Source organism: Notothenia coriiceps, unplaced genomic scaffold (genome assembly GCF_000735185.1).
Source record: "Notothenia coriiceps isolate Sejong01 unplaced genomic scaffold, NC01 NC01_scaffold00007395, whole genome shotgun sequence".
Lineage (NCBI taxonomy): Eukaryota > Metazoa > Chordata > Actinopteri > Perciformes > Nototheniidae > Notothenia > Notothenia coriiceps.
The window spans coordinates 44,674-59,098 of record NW_011340096.1 but is presented as its reverse complement, the minus strand read 5'-3'; the positions used below and the strand labels follow the sequence as shown (position 1 = coordinate 59,098).

Here is a 14,425-nt window from a genome sequence, read left to right as displayed (position 1 = left end):
TGACAGAGCGATGTTTTGGGGAAAGAGAAGGGGTTGGGTGAGGGGGAGAGTGAACAGAAGAAAAGCCGATGCCTACAGATGGGATGGAGGGGGGGGGAGCTTATTGATCTCCTGTCTGTCATCTCTTCAGAAGATCAGTGGCAAACAGAGGCCCTGGTGTTTATCATTTAGTCAATGCGTGGATGAGGACGCTCTGTCTGGGGATATGGAAATGTTTGGTAAACTCTGCTGTGACGCAGGGAACTGCGTCACTATGGACTGATGGCTTTGGGCCGGGTGATTGTGCGCACCTGGGGCCCTGGGTTGTCCCTCCCCCCTCACCTGTGTCTAATTGTTTTCCCTCACCTGAGTTTGATTCCTCTGTGTATTTAAGTGCTGTCTTTTGTTGTGCTGGAGTCAGTGTGTGTGAGCTGCTGGTGGCCACAGGCTGGGCACGTGAGCAGTTTATTGTGGCTGTGTCATTGTGTGTGATCTAACATTGGGTTGATCATTTAATAAATGCCCCGTCGGGTTATATTTTGGATTCTCTGCCTCTGCCTCCTTGCTTGGTCGGGTCGCTCAACGGTCAATCTCACAAATGGTGTCAGAAGTGGGATCTGACCAAGTAAGGAGAATTATGGGAGGAAAGAAGAGGGAACAAGGAGAGGAACCGCGTCTGGGGGTGGCTGTGCCTGGAACTGAACAGGGGGCCACGGCTGCTGAGGCAGCAGGAGACGAGAGACAGGCAGCACGAGCTGAGAGACAGAACGGACGAGCTATCGGAGTAGCTAACGGACGAGCTAACGGAGTAGCTAACGGATGAGCTACCGGAGTATCTACGGAAGAGCTACCGGAGTAGCTAACGGACGAGCTAACAGACTAGCTAGCGGACCCACGAGGGGTCGACGGAACCTGGGTTGGAGTAGGGGCAGACCAACGCCTTGCAACGGGACAGAGCAGCTTCCGGATGGCGGCGTTGGGGCCGGGTGGCTGGCTGGTGGTCCCGAGACTATAGGAAACTGCTTCCTGGGGAGGAGAGGAGGAAGGAAATGTGACGCAGGGAACTGCGTCACTATGGACTGATGGTTTTGGGCCGGGTGATTGTGGGCACCTGGGGCCCTGGGTTGTCCCTCCCCCCTCACCTGTGTCTAATTGTTTTCCCTCACCTGTATTTGATTCCTCTGTGTATTTAAGTGCTGTCTTTTGTTGTGCTGGAGTCAGTGTGTGTGAGCTGCTGTTTGAAAAAAATGAGATGTAAATTTACTTGAACAATGATGAATATGCTGAATATTTTTGGCTGATCGGATGCTGAAGCTTCAAAAGTTAAAGGGTGCTATTTTGGAAAAAGTCATTTAATTCAAATTGAGCTGTGGGATGGAGACGACACTAACAGACAAAGAGAGAGTCCTTAATTACTAGCAGTTCTTCCAAATGAGCTTCCCAACCGGTTTTGCTGCTGGTTGGCTTTTAGTCATTTTGATGTGTATTGTCTAAACCTTCTGAGCTGTGTTTTCACTCCCTGGTTCCCAGGAGGTGGCACAAACGTATTCCTATTGCACACATGGCTATTGATTTTTCTTAGGGGGGAGAATTAATCCACGATGAGCACAAATCTTCTTAGAAGCAAGCGTTTATTTCCTCTCTCACCTCCAGTGTAACACCCAGGATGCGTTTTATCCCGTGCTAATATGTGGGAGCGGATGCACTGGCATGCTCTGTCAACTTAAAGCCCCCATCTTCAGTCCTTGCCCTCTTGAAAACACACACCAGCCTCCACAAAAATACACTCTTGCACGCGCATGCATACCCAGACACTCGCAGGACACACAGATTAATGTCAAGGACTTTCCTATTTAGAATTCTAAAACATTATACATGCAGATTAAAACCACATTTCTCCAGGAGGTGCATGGAGAAATGAAAACTGCTATGGGATATTCTGGAGGCTTGTCCTTTTTATTTCCCCCTCCTCTTCAAAGTGGCACCAAATGTAATCCTCCTTAATGGATGTGTAATATTTACACTTATACCATAATCGCTTAAACATTCATTTACGGAGCCATATTTGGTTGTTCGTGTCCCTGACAGCCTATTTATCAAAAAGTAAATGTGCAGAACCTCGCGCCCCCTGCAGCAATCAATCAATACGCTCCTCTCCCGGCTACCATCAGTGGAGATACGTCTCAGGCCAAAATTAATCACTGTGAAGTTTGCATAATCCCCCTCCGCTTCCCCCCCGCCCATTACCCCACGTTTGAGAACCTTTACCTTTGAAGACCATTCTGATGACTGAAGGGATTAATCAGAATCTCCCATTCTCAAGGCGGATGAAATTGTAAGAGTTTATGTGACGGTAATGTCATGTATAAAAAGGGGGTATTCATATTCACTGATTGGATCTAGCTTAACTGATTGTTTGGAATGTTATTTTTGAGAAATTGTAAAAGGCAGCACATCATAGAAAATCCTGAGCAATGGTGCCTTGATACATGAATTGTGTCGAGTGTGTCCAAGCACGCAGGGATTCATCAAATAATCTAAAGGGGTCATCTTGTGTATGTAGGAAATAAATGAAAGCATCCAATTTAATGAAATTGGTTTCTCTCCTGATTGTTTTAAGGCTCTCTGATATGGTTTAAACTCAAATGAACCTGCTCAAATGTTCACATGGTAAAATGATCCGCTGTTAAATGTGCAATGCAAAGGAAATCATTTTTAAGCACACAAATCATTTGATCAGTTTTTTTGCTTGCTTGTTTGTTTACATTCATCAATCAATATACATTTGTATTAAAATATATTAATAATAGTAATAATACATTTATTTTGTAAGCGCTTTTACAGGTGCTCAAAGTCGCTTTCCAGAGGTCATTAAAAAAAAAGGACAACAATTAAATATAGTAAAAATCACATTAAAATTGAGCAATAAAACAACAATCACAATTTAAAAGTTTGAAGAGGTGAGTTTTTGTACGTTTTTTGAAGGTGGTGAGGTCAGTGCATATTATTTGATTCCTGGTCAGAAAATAACCTATTACAGAGTTTGAATTCAAACCTTTCCATACGTTTCTCATCAATCTACTTCAGGTTAAATGCAGACTGAGACTGCAGACTGAGGCATATAAGAACGCAGCGCAGTTTTGAAATCTAATCAACTCAGAATACCCCTAAATAAAACACAATTTAAATCGATTTATTTTAAAAGAACATGTCCCCTTGCGTTCTAACACAGTTCAATTCCAGGACTTTAGAAAACTAATCACATCATCGGTACTTTAATTGGATCATAAATGATTGTTGTAGGTACATATTTCTTCTCTTGATGTGCTTAATAACATAGAGTTACTGTATATGTGTCTTTTATTTGCCAATTTAAAAAAGTCAAACCCAAATGGTAGAGGCTGGTGTATGAGCCGATGACAAAGGCAATAGCAAAAAATAGAATAAGTTTTAATTGGAAACTTTAAATATACTTATGCGTGTGACTACATTATAGTGTCGATGAACAAACAGTACAGTGCAACCTCTTTTATGGAAAGATAAATAATATCCTTATCAATAATTTAATCATTTTTATTATATTAACATCATTACATTTTACACATTCTTATATTGACTGACTTTGTAATTTCTACCTCAAATCTTTGTAACAAAATATGTTGTTAAGGCATTCCAGAAAAGAATAATCCACAGTGACTTGCCCTTTTCATCAGCAATGTTCTTTTCATACCATTATGCAAATAGTATTAAAATAACTCAAAATTGGTAAACAAATATATTCTTAACAAGAACAAATCAAGAAAAACCTGTTTTGTGTTTGAGTGTCCTACATACTGTATGTTCATGCTTTGTCCATGTTCTAGCGTTTATTGGACATATCTATTAATAAAATAGGAAAATGTTCTGAAAATATTTTTGACAGAATAGGAGCTTCAGAAACTAACAGAGGATTTTCATTAATACATTTTACAATATGAATGAAATAATTATAAAGCAAGGCTAGTGTTTAATAAAATAAATGGTCTAAAAGGTAAAAGCTCTGCATTACACATCTAATAACAATTATCATCATGTATAACAGCATAAATACAGAGATTAAAACAAAACCAGAGTGTGTTTTGAGAGAGAGAGATGCCACTTAAGCTACACATCACCAGAGCAGCAAAGTGGTTCACTTCATATGCAGACTTGAATAGGATGGAAAATGAATGTGTCCATAAATCATTAGGTGTTAGTGTTTACCAAAAGCAAAACTAGTGTTTTCTTATCTACATTTTTAGGATTTAATAAGCAATTACACCTTTAATACAAAAAAAGGGTCACCATGTAAACTTTTTGCAATGATTTATCTCCAGACTATAAAATAGCAGCAAAATATAAGGACTTATTCCTGCTGTAGTAGAAAGTAATATCAATACAAAACTGGTCACATCTGCCTAAGCTAGCACCGGGGGAACAATTTACGATCATGTTTGTTTCCTCACGTCCTGAGTGGCCAATTCTCCTTCCCAGAGCTCCGTAATGTCGATAACACATTTGGAAGTGAAAGAGTGTTTCTGGGAAAAGGTCAAAAGAAAATCAGCCATCAAGCATTGGATGACAAGGCTTGACTGTGTGTGTGATAATGGACAATAGCTTGGAGGCAGACACGCGAAAACAAAAGCACATATTGGAGACTACATACATACTGTAACAACTCATAAAGTTGTCGCTTTACTCAAATGTAAAATCATTCATGAATATCAGACTTCTTAATTATACTGCCACGAAGAATAAGCAGGAATTGTGGTGGATTTGTATGTTTTATTGTTTTATATGCTGTACATTCAGGAGTGAATTTCCTGCTATGACTCAGTGTGGCTGCAAATGATCCCCTTATGTGCTCTCAAATATAATGATGGTATATTGATATGTTTAACTTCCCCTATACAAATGAGTGGAAGAGGCTCTTGTTTTCGTTTGAGGCTCCAACCTTGTGCACCTGATCTGAGGAAAAATATATTAAACCAGATTAGAAACCTGACAGTCTCATATTTCTACACATATTGTGACACGCCACCATAATCATTTGTGGATTGTTTACTGATAGAGTCATGGCAACAGCTGCTCTTTCTCCTCGTCCCTGCAGCTCCTCTTCATCTGATTCTAAAAGAGTGATTCATTTAACTCCTGCTATTTCAGACATGCTATTCCATACCTGCCCACCAGGTGTCCCTAGTGTGTCACCTGATACATCATAATAATACAGTACATCAATTGTCTGCACACCTACTTATCTGCATACAAGTAAGATCCAAAAGGCTGGTCAAACTAGGCCTGCAGTCAAACAATCAAAAAGTGCTTTAGCTTAACACTTATACTTGAATTTGTTGAAGGGCATGATGATGTCAGGATAAAATATGAAGGACAATTAATCAGGACTTGGTAAACAAAACTGCGTTTTTAAGAGAATCTGACTGCACTTGCACTAGGCTATCTCACGTCCTAAAGAAACTTATTTCCTAAAGATATAATGGAAACATTGAAGCACCTTTTCCTTTGCAATTGGAGAATTCAACCAGCTCTTCCCACACATGGATCATTCCGGGTCATTTCACTCAGTTGGGAACTTTCCTAAGCAAAAGAGGCCATTTGATGGCAACCCAGGATTTATAACGGAGACATTTTGTGGCACTTTCAATTCCAATAGAATCATCGGGCCACTGACAAATAGCAAGCAGCCCTGACAGTGCTGACCTTTCAGGGGACAGGGAGGTTAGATGTGGGGCTCGGTTCACTTTCATTTAACCTCCTCTGTTTCAAAACGTGTTTGACGACAGAGGAATGGTTTGCAGATGAGACACGAGATGATGTTTCTTTAAAACGATTTAACTATTAAATGGTTGTGCTGTCAGCAGCTAAGCTAAGCTACAAGTTTGCTAACTGACAGAGCACATGGATGAGCGACTGTCGTGACCGTTGCTTTTTTCCTTGCCAAATGCTGCCCGGTGTCTTGTTTCATCCTTAGTGCTGATTACCTTTTCGCTGGCCTTTGTCCTCCGTACTTCCTATTGCAACCTTTAAGCTTATCTTGGCCCTAATCACAAAGTGGGCTTGCGGGTTCAAGCCTTTGATTGTCACACATAGTGACTCTAAAGCCAACAAAAACATTTTAATGTCATCAAGGTCTTGCCGCAAATGAACTTCCATTGCTCAGCTGTTTTCAGTGTGGTAGAGAAATTTCTGGTGACAACATGCTGACATAACATTTCACTTTACAGTTTAATTAAGGCTGAACACACAAACGAGTAAACAAGCAAGCTAATGGGAACAGAGTTTTCAGTAATAATTAGGGTTGTTTTTGTTCAGCTTCAACTTAGATCTGTCAGATATGAACATCTCATATAGGAATTTGACCGGAAAATGTCCAACATACAAAAAGTCACTTGAATGACATGCAGAGGTTAAGATACTGATACTAAAGCCACCATTATTGAACATGGTTTCATGTTAAGCATACATTTATCTTTGTCACCATAAATGGTTATCTTTAAAAGAGTAACCTATGAATAAAAATGACTGACTCGCGTATTGTCACCTTCTTAATTGCCTCTTACAGACTGCGCTCAGAAACTGCATAGATAAGTCTTCGAAGTGATTCAACTTAACTCACCTGCTAAATCAAATATGGAGGAACATTAAATCCATTCTGACAGATCCATTGATAATGTGTTTCTGAATAAATAATGTTGTGTTGCACGACAATGGCTGTCAAATTATTGTAGTAAATAGAAGTTTTGGTTGTTTTGTTTGTTGCATTTTAAAATCTTTGAAGTGTATTTCTAAGACTAGTGGTTCTTTGGTTTGATGTGCCATGGGAAGTTGGGGCTTAATCTTTTTTCTTGGATTGAACAGATTGTCAAGATTTCTAATTTTGAAGATACAAAAAAAAGGAATTTCAGCATAAAATGTAATTCTAGACCAACTTTATTTCATTCTTTCTATTTATACTTATAGCATTATATTTTTAATTATTATTATATATATTATATTAAGTATTGCACCTATATGACTATTTGAATGCAGCCTTGCCCTTTTCACAGGACATAATGACGGGCATGCTGAATATGTAATGTTTGTCACAGACTTTCTGCCATGGTCACTGGCTAACCATCAGAAAGCAAACATTAATTGAAAAAGTCTATGTAGTGCAAATGTCTTTTTGCAAATGCATATTTGGTGCCATCTGGTGACTTCAAGCATTGGAGTTGAAGGATTTAAATCTAGTTCCAGGCGCCTGATGTATGATATAGAACAGCTGCCATAATATAACTTGAGCTGGCTGGTGGAATAATGAATACCTCTCGAAACAGACTAAGTTTGCAAAACATACTTAATTGAGCAGACCCTCAGTCTGTATAATCTTACGGATAAATACAACACCGCATAGTACAATGCTGTGTTATATAATACATTGTTATTGTTCCTACATGTTAGAAGGGAGTGTCTCCTCTTCTGCCCCACACTGCTGTGGGAGTAAAATATGTAGTGATATAGGAGTCAGACAGTGTGTTGAAATGTGTGACTGGTGTAGTTAGGTTCCCACAGGAAAAAGTTGCAAGCCTTCACCTGCAAAAAAGTAATCAGTTGAGCAATGTTTGGGGAATAGTGACTACATTCTAAGCCAGTCACAGCGTGAAATGTTCCATAAGGTTCTTTGTTTGAGCTGCAAAGGGTCCAACAAAGGCAAAAAGGACATATCTTTGAAAAGATTAGCAAATTAAAATGAATTACAATTTTAAAAAGAACTAAAGAAAAACTATTTAAAACATTTTAAACTACAGAGTAGATAATATGATAAGCTTTCACAAAATGTGCTGCATTAGGTACGCATTTTCTTTAAAATCACCTCAAGCCTCAACATACAAAAATAATATCAATACCACCCATGTCTGCTGTGAAGGCAAACATTGCTGACACAGATGCTGTCTAATAAATACATGAATTAGTTTGATGGCTCCCCTCATTAAAATTATTTATGATGTTTACTTTATAGTGTGATGGTGGGATATTATAAGGTGGCCCGAGTGTCTCTTATTAAGATATCATTTACCATAAGGGATGGTGTTTGCTAACTCCTCGGTGGACACGCCTGTGCTTGTGTTGGAACAAGCTTTGTAGAGGTGTAATCACACAAGGGAGACACTCTCCACCTCTCTGCTGGATCTGTGAAAAAGGAAACTTGACGCTGCCTAGCACGACTCGTGTGTTAACTCCAAAAGGTGAATATACTGTCATTACTCCTACTTATAGCAAGATAATAAATTAAGTGTGAACTATGTCTTTGTTATGATGTACTCTTAAATAACAACAGTTCTCATATAAGCTTTATTAATATTTGTAAACACAGACTAAAGAATATGTACGGATAAATCGTTTTCAGGAGTTGTGTTATTGAAGAAGGAACATCTTGATTTGGCTTTAAAATATGCATTTTTTTCCGACCTTCCTTCACCCTCCTTAAACAAAAGAGAAGTATCCACTTCCTCCACATTTCCTGCCTGAGGGTGATCTCTTTGCAGATATACTGTTCTAAGCTTTCCGTCCCGTTCCTTTTGCAGAAATGATGACAGAAACTGCAGAAGCTGTGTCAGCCACTCTCACCACCAACAGAAACTGCACCATAGAAATCTCCAACCTCAGCGCTGGATACTGCCTCATCAACCCCAAGTAAGTCTGTAACTGTTTTCACATACCTATGCAAATGATTAATTCAGGCACAATTATTTTTACTGGAAAAATACAAATGAATAAATGTCCTCATACATCCAATGATAATGTGATGAAAATGTCAGTTTATCAAAAGCTCAATCTATGAGTCACTTGAATCCACATAGTTGTTTGCACTAGTATCATGGCCTGTTAGATTACTCAAGTTTGGGGAGAGGTTTGATTTCAGGGAGAAGTATTCATTTTCAAAAGATTTACTAACTTGCTTTGAAGTGCTTTAAGATCGCAATGCCTGATTATAGCTCCAGATTAGCATCTTGATACTATTAGCATGCAATGCTTTCGGAAGTGTAGTATCCACAACTTTTTCTCTCCAGAAGTCATAGAAACAGCATTAAAAGTCAATGTTAATTCAATGTACTTTTATTGTACTTAATTTAAAGTAGAGTTAAACTGTCAATCAACCACATGGGGTCTCTGCCTGTTTCTTACACTTCTGCTAACAAAAGGAAATAAATAAAACAAAACAATAAAATACAGAAACGACCCATATCTATTGGAATTCCTACCATACCTCCACATTTATCTAGCTGAGGCAGGACAGACCATATCTTGGATGGGTGGTTTTCATGTGTGACATCACTTTGCTGAGAACATCCACCTATCCATCATGCAGTGACACACAACGCCTCATTGCACATTGCATGCAGGTACACTCACTGTTGCTTAGAAGTCCACAGCAGTACTGGCACAGTCACACTCCATCCATCAACATATATTTCCGGGGACCCTGGAAAGCCCAACACTTGAAAAGTACACTGACAATGTCCAAAGAACTTGCCAAACTCTTGTTTTTCATCAAAAGTCTTGTAAGAGTGACATGTAAGTTATCTTGATTGTGACAGTAAGGGTTGTCTCTGGCTCTTTTGTGTAGGGTATACATGTCGAGTGGATTCTGTCAGCACCCGCCCCAGCCTACGGTCCGGATTGGAAAGACCGAAGTGTGTTCCTTCACCAAGGACGACAACACTGCCACGGGCTCAGTCGGCCTGCTGACCTACGACCTGTTCCATATGCAGAGCCGGGTTTGCTCAGAGCGCATGGCCGTCATGTTCTCTGTGCCCTTTGACCATAACCTGTACAAGAACCGGCTGGCCGTGGGCATGGTTGAACAATCCCATGCCTGCGACAAGCAGCTGTACAACATGCTGTACGATGGGAAAGACCTCACTAAGTTTGTCCGCTCAGAGACACACGGCTGTGGGCTGGAGTACCATGCTACATATGTTGATTTGAGGGCTACAATGTCTGCTATTGGCAAAGCAATTGTTAAACTGGAGCTCTATGATAAAATGGGTCGTTAGTTCTGTGCTTTGTAACATAATAAATAAACTTCATTTGATTTGCTTCATGTGACATCCATAGAAACATAGAAGGGAGAGGAAGACTGATTTTGCTGTCATCTTCTATTTGTGTCCACTGAAAGCTATCAATATCTGACAGCCAGCTCATTCTCCATTAGCTTACTTCTTGGGTTTATGTATATTGTACTCTCCCTTTTTATCTGATTATGATAATAAAACATTTACACCCAATGCCTGTGTTGTGTGGGATATGTTCTCACTCAGTGTGCTTTCATTATTACTGATGAACAATAATCATTCTTTAATGTCGACGCTGGATCCATCTCATTCTAATGAGTGGCAACAGATGGAATATCTGCTTAGAGGTTTTTTTAATTGGCATGATAACAATACTGCTCTTCACTGGCTTTGACACTCTCCATCTTTTCTAGTGGTTATTGTGTTGAAAAAAAACACAAAACTGGTTAATAACCGGGGTCTGAACCACTGTAGGATGTCCAGAAAAAACTTCATTTCTGACCAGGAATGTATTTTGAGATACCAGATGAAAATATGAAGTTGTATGTTACTGTTTAAATGGCGCCACATTTCCACTGGTGCCAGTCCGACCCGGCACCCCTAAGGTACTAGAAATTACAACTATAACAAAACAAAATATAAGCATAGCCCCTCAAAAGATAATTATAGTGACAACCCTTTCTTTCAGAGATGTCTGTTTCAACTTGTTCAGTTTGCTTTTGTCTGTTTTGCACCATTCCACTGAGATTACCAAACCACCTCAGTCCATGTAGCAGCATTTCTGTAGGAGAAAATGGATATGCTGAGTTAATGATCCCGGCTTACAAAACAGGTTTGGGATCCAGGAAACTGCTGGAAACTTTTCAACAAACTAAGGTGTGGCAGTTTCATCTCACAGGCAAAAACACAGGAGTATTTCCAAAGAAATGTGTTGGAAGAGGGCGGTTGCTTTCCAAGTTGTATTGTGTTACAAGTGGGAGGGTTTGCTGGGGGATGGAATATGTCCTTGTAGGAAAAGAAAAAAAACTGCGGGCAACTCCCTTCCAGGTAACCTTTTGCATTTACGGACTTAGGAGCATCAACAGCAGGTAAGTCAGTTATTTCATTTTTGGAAAGCTCTTTGATTTGACGCAGTACAGAAAATGACTTATTAGATTAATACAAAAGCAATTTGTAGAGGCATTCAGAAGCCTGAAGGGGCATTTGTTTGATGTGTATCTTATCTGTTGATAAAAGGGCCGATCATTTTCTCCACAGTTTTCACTCTAACTTCATTATTGCATGCTACTCAGTGCTATAATTTAAGTGGTAATAACATAGACAGTCTGCAGCTATATTCAGATTCTTCACAAATGTTTTTGAAATATCATTAGCCTCTGAGTTTAGATTTCACACGCCCATGCCAGTTTAGGTGCAAAACAGCGGTCAGGAAGATATTTGATATTTAGTAAGTGTGATCCTCCTGGTTGGAGGGGAGTGTTATTCACAGCTGGGATGTTGTTTATTTCAAATGTCTAACACCTAAATTACCTTTGCTTCACAAGCAGATCTCACACCCATTCCAACATAATGGAGTCAGCTGAAGCTGTAGCGGCCGATGTGCACAGCAAGAGAAGTGTTACCATTGAAATCTCAAACGTCACTAACAACTACTGCCTCATCAAACCAAGGTAGGTCCTGATATTTTCTCATGAACTCAAAGACTTGTTTGAAAAGTATGTTATAGATCCAAAAGACTATGTGTAATACGTGTCTGTTGTATGTGCTGCTTATAGGGTGTTCCTTGAGAATGGGGAGACATACAACCCACCCCAACCTACAGTGCGCCCTCTAAAGACAGAAGTGTGCACTTTCTCTAAGTCGGGCGGCAAAGCGACCGGTGCAATTGGTGTGATGACCTACGACCTGTTCGAGAGGTCACAGAACGACTACATCGAGACGCTGGCCATCATGTTCTCGGTTCCATGGGACTACAACCTGTACAAGAACTGGTTCGCAGTGGGCCTCTATAAAAAGGGCCAAATCTGTGATAAGGAGTTATACAAACAAATGTACTATGAGAAAAAACAGCATGAGCACGGGTTTGTCAGGGAGGAGTCCACTGGGTCAGGTATCAATTACGTGGGAAAATATCTAGATGTCAAGGCCACCATGAGCCCTCTGGGTAACGCTGTGATGAAGGTGGAGTTGTGGGATAAGCTTTTCACACCCATGGGCCAGCAGTCGTACTAAAGAGCCATCATAACTAATATCTCTGTCACAGGCTGCAAAGTTATTCCCTCCACCTCAACATTTACCTGGCAACACGCATGATTTAACAGATGTATTGTTGCTGACATGTGTCTGTATACCCCGGGTATTACCTCTCAGTAAATCTGCTTAAGATCAGAGTTTGGTTTGTTTATAAATCCAGATGGCATTATCCCCTCCTTTAAAGCCGAAGCCTCTGTCTGTTTCTATAGCATCCGTTTTTAAAATAGCATCTTTAGAAATGAAAATCAAAGGATGAGTCACCCGAGAACGAGGGCATATTGCTTAATAAATCACACCAGGAGCTTTTTCTGTATTTACCTTGACACAGGACGAATAAAATAAACCTTTTCACTCCAGCTATTTGTGTTTGCGTTTGTGATCATTTATGACATTTTTGGATACAAATTATGTTATGTTGTGCATGGGTACAATCCAAAGAAAGAGTTTTTGCAATTGTTTCAGCTGGATAATTCTGAAGTGAAACTTAGATCTGAACAGAGATAAAGTTTTCAGTTTTTTTTATAGGGGCTGAATGAGAGCAGCATAGAGACCACACCCTGTCTCTATCTATTTTCCAACAAAACACCAAATGTGTAAATGTAATTCTAAACTAATTTTGTAGAGTTTGGTGTAGCGTGCATTGTTCTACGTTTGTTTCATGTTTGGCATTTTGCGCCAAAGCATAGCAGACAATGAATTATAAAATCCTGAACAAAAGGACAAATATCTCCCAAATAGTGTCTCAACAAACACCAACATGAATGAACAGATGGTAAAGTCTTAACTAAATGAAACCTTTTGGTCATTCAAGTCAGTTTTGAGAGCATGCAGTTTGTTCCCAGATTTGTTGGATAAAGATGTTTTTACTTGCCTGCTTTGCCACCTTGGCAGAACCAGAGGGAACACTAAAACAGATTCACTTCAGTGGCTATTGTTCAAAACACATTCAATTTTTATGAACCAGTAAACTAAGAGACAATTACTGGATTAATTTGCTCATTTTTTTTACATTATGATCCAGGCAGGGACTATGAGTAGAAAGGAATGGCTTTAGGTGAAGACCCTGTTATTACGACTGCTCATCATCTCATCACACTTACAAAAAGCTTTATAATTCTTTATTTGGGGAGAATCTCTGTGTGTTAGCTCACCATCTAACAACTTGTTTTGCAGTGTTGTCAAAGCCAATTTATTTGCAGATACAGTCATTGACCTCATGATAATGTAGGGTTTCTAAGGCAGGAGGCAGTATGAGCTCTTAATTTACAACAGAAGCAAAGTTATCCGGTTACCCTGATTCTATTCACAATTTCAACACTGCATTCCTTCGTCAGATTCATGATGCTTCTGCTGCTTCAACTGTTAAGGCCACAAAGAAGCCCAGATCAAAGGTTTTTGCTCACTGTCACCATTGCATTTGCATAAAGGCCATACATAAGAAAGCATCAACTACGCCTGTTTAGGCTCAATCCCTGAGGCATTGTTGAGAAGTGGATCAGAGAAATAACAAACATTCTCCATAAACAGATTGCCACAGCTTTAAAATACGCTCCACGCAGTTTTCCTCTCTGTTTACTATACCTGCACATAAGTCTTCGTTCATGTTTTAAATGATATTGTTCCCTGTGTGTGTTTGTGAGGGAGTGCCTTTGTGTTTGTTTCTGCGTTTGCACAGTAAATGTGTTTTCACGCTTTTGTGATGAGCATCTTTGAGTTTCGATACACGTGTGCCTTGAATGCAGCCATGGGTATTTTATATGAAATGCATTCTTTTTAAAAAAAAATATTTTCTAAGAATTATGTTAAAAATGTATTTTCCTGTATAGATAAACTTAAGAAGCTCCGCATTTGTGGATTAAAATTGATGCTATTTGCAACTAAACAGGACTGAATCTAGCTGTTGTCATGGTAAAATGCTGTCAAAACCCTTCAAGGATCTTAAAAGGAAAGAAAGGTGGATAGTTGCGCCATTGAAGGGTTGTCTTTTCATGAAACAAAAATCAGCTGACTACACATAGCAACAGATATAGCCACTGCAATCTTGCAAGTATTTGTACTTGTTATTTTCTGTATTTTGACAACACTGTTGAACTGTAGTTTCC

General features: G+C 39.5%; 2 protein-coding genes across 4 annotated transcripts; both read left to right on the top strand.

Annotated features, from left to right (window-relative positions):
- Nucleotides 1–8,108: 8,108 nt before the first annotated feature.
- On the top strand, nt 8,109–10,283 carry LOC104944056 (cytolysin Src-1-like). Its single transcript, XM_010769533.1, has 3 exons — nt 8,109–8,240; nt 8,580–8,688; nt 9,623–10,283. The coding sequence occupies exons 2-3, from the start codon at nt 8,582–8,584 to the stop codon at nt 10,050–10,052; spliced, it is 537 nt and encodes a 178-aa protein (XP_010767835.1). The 5' UTR covers nt 8,109–8,240; nt 8,580–8,581; the 3' UTR covers nt 10,053–10,283.
- Nucleotides 10,284–11,048: 765 nt separating this feature from the next.
- Nucleotides 11,049–12,679, top strand: LOC104944055 (cytolysin RTX-A-like). 3 transcript variants are annotated; one of them, XM_010769530.1, is made up of 3 exons: nt 11,049–11,158; nt 11,618–11,740; nt 11,846–12,679. In XM_010769530.1, exons 1-3 carry the CDS (start codon nt 11,064–11,066, stop codon nt 12,300–12,302), a joined length of 675 nt encoding a protein of 224 aa, XP_010767832.1. In that variant the 5' UTR covers nt 11,049–11,063; the 3' UTR covers nt 12,303–12,679. The 3 variants fall into 3 exon arrangements, with proteins under 3 accessions (XP_010767832.1, XP_010767831.1, XP_010767833.1); XM_010769529.1 differs by having other exon boundaries at nt 11,615–11,740; XM_010769531.1 differs by lacking the exon at nt 11,049–11,158 and adding an exon at nt 11,352–11,517.
- Nucleotides 12,680–14,425: the final 1,746 nt, after the last annotated feature.

What these genes read in the sequence shown, in the direction of transcription:
- LOC104944055 (XM_010769529.1), top strand. Translation starts at nt 11,064, where the DNA reads ATGGAATATGTCCTTGTAGGAAAAGAAAAAAAACTGCGGGCAACTCCC. An exon ending in CTTAGGAGCATCAACAGCAG is followed by an intron (nt 11,159 to 11,614) that starts GTAAGTCAGTTA and finishes TTGCTTCACAAG; the next exon opens with CAGATCTCACACCCATTCCA. An exon ending in TACTGCCTCATCAAACCAAG is followed by an intron (nt 11,741 to 11,845) that starts GTAGGTCCTGAT and finishes TGCTGCTTATAG; the next exon opens with GGTGTTCCTTGAGAATGGGG.
- LOC104944056 (XM_010769533.1), top strand. Translation starts at nt 8,582, where the DNA reads ATGATGACAGAAACTGCAGAAGCTGTGTCAGCCACTCTCACCACCAAC. An exon ending in TACTGCCTCATCAACCCCAA is followed by an intron (nt 8,689 to 9,622) that starts GTAAGTCTGTAA and finishes TCTTTTGTGTAG; the next exon opens with GGTATACATGTCGAGTGGAT.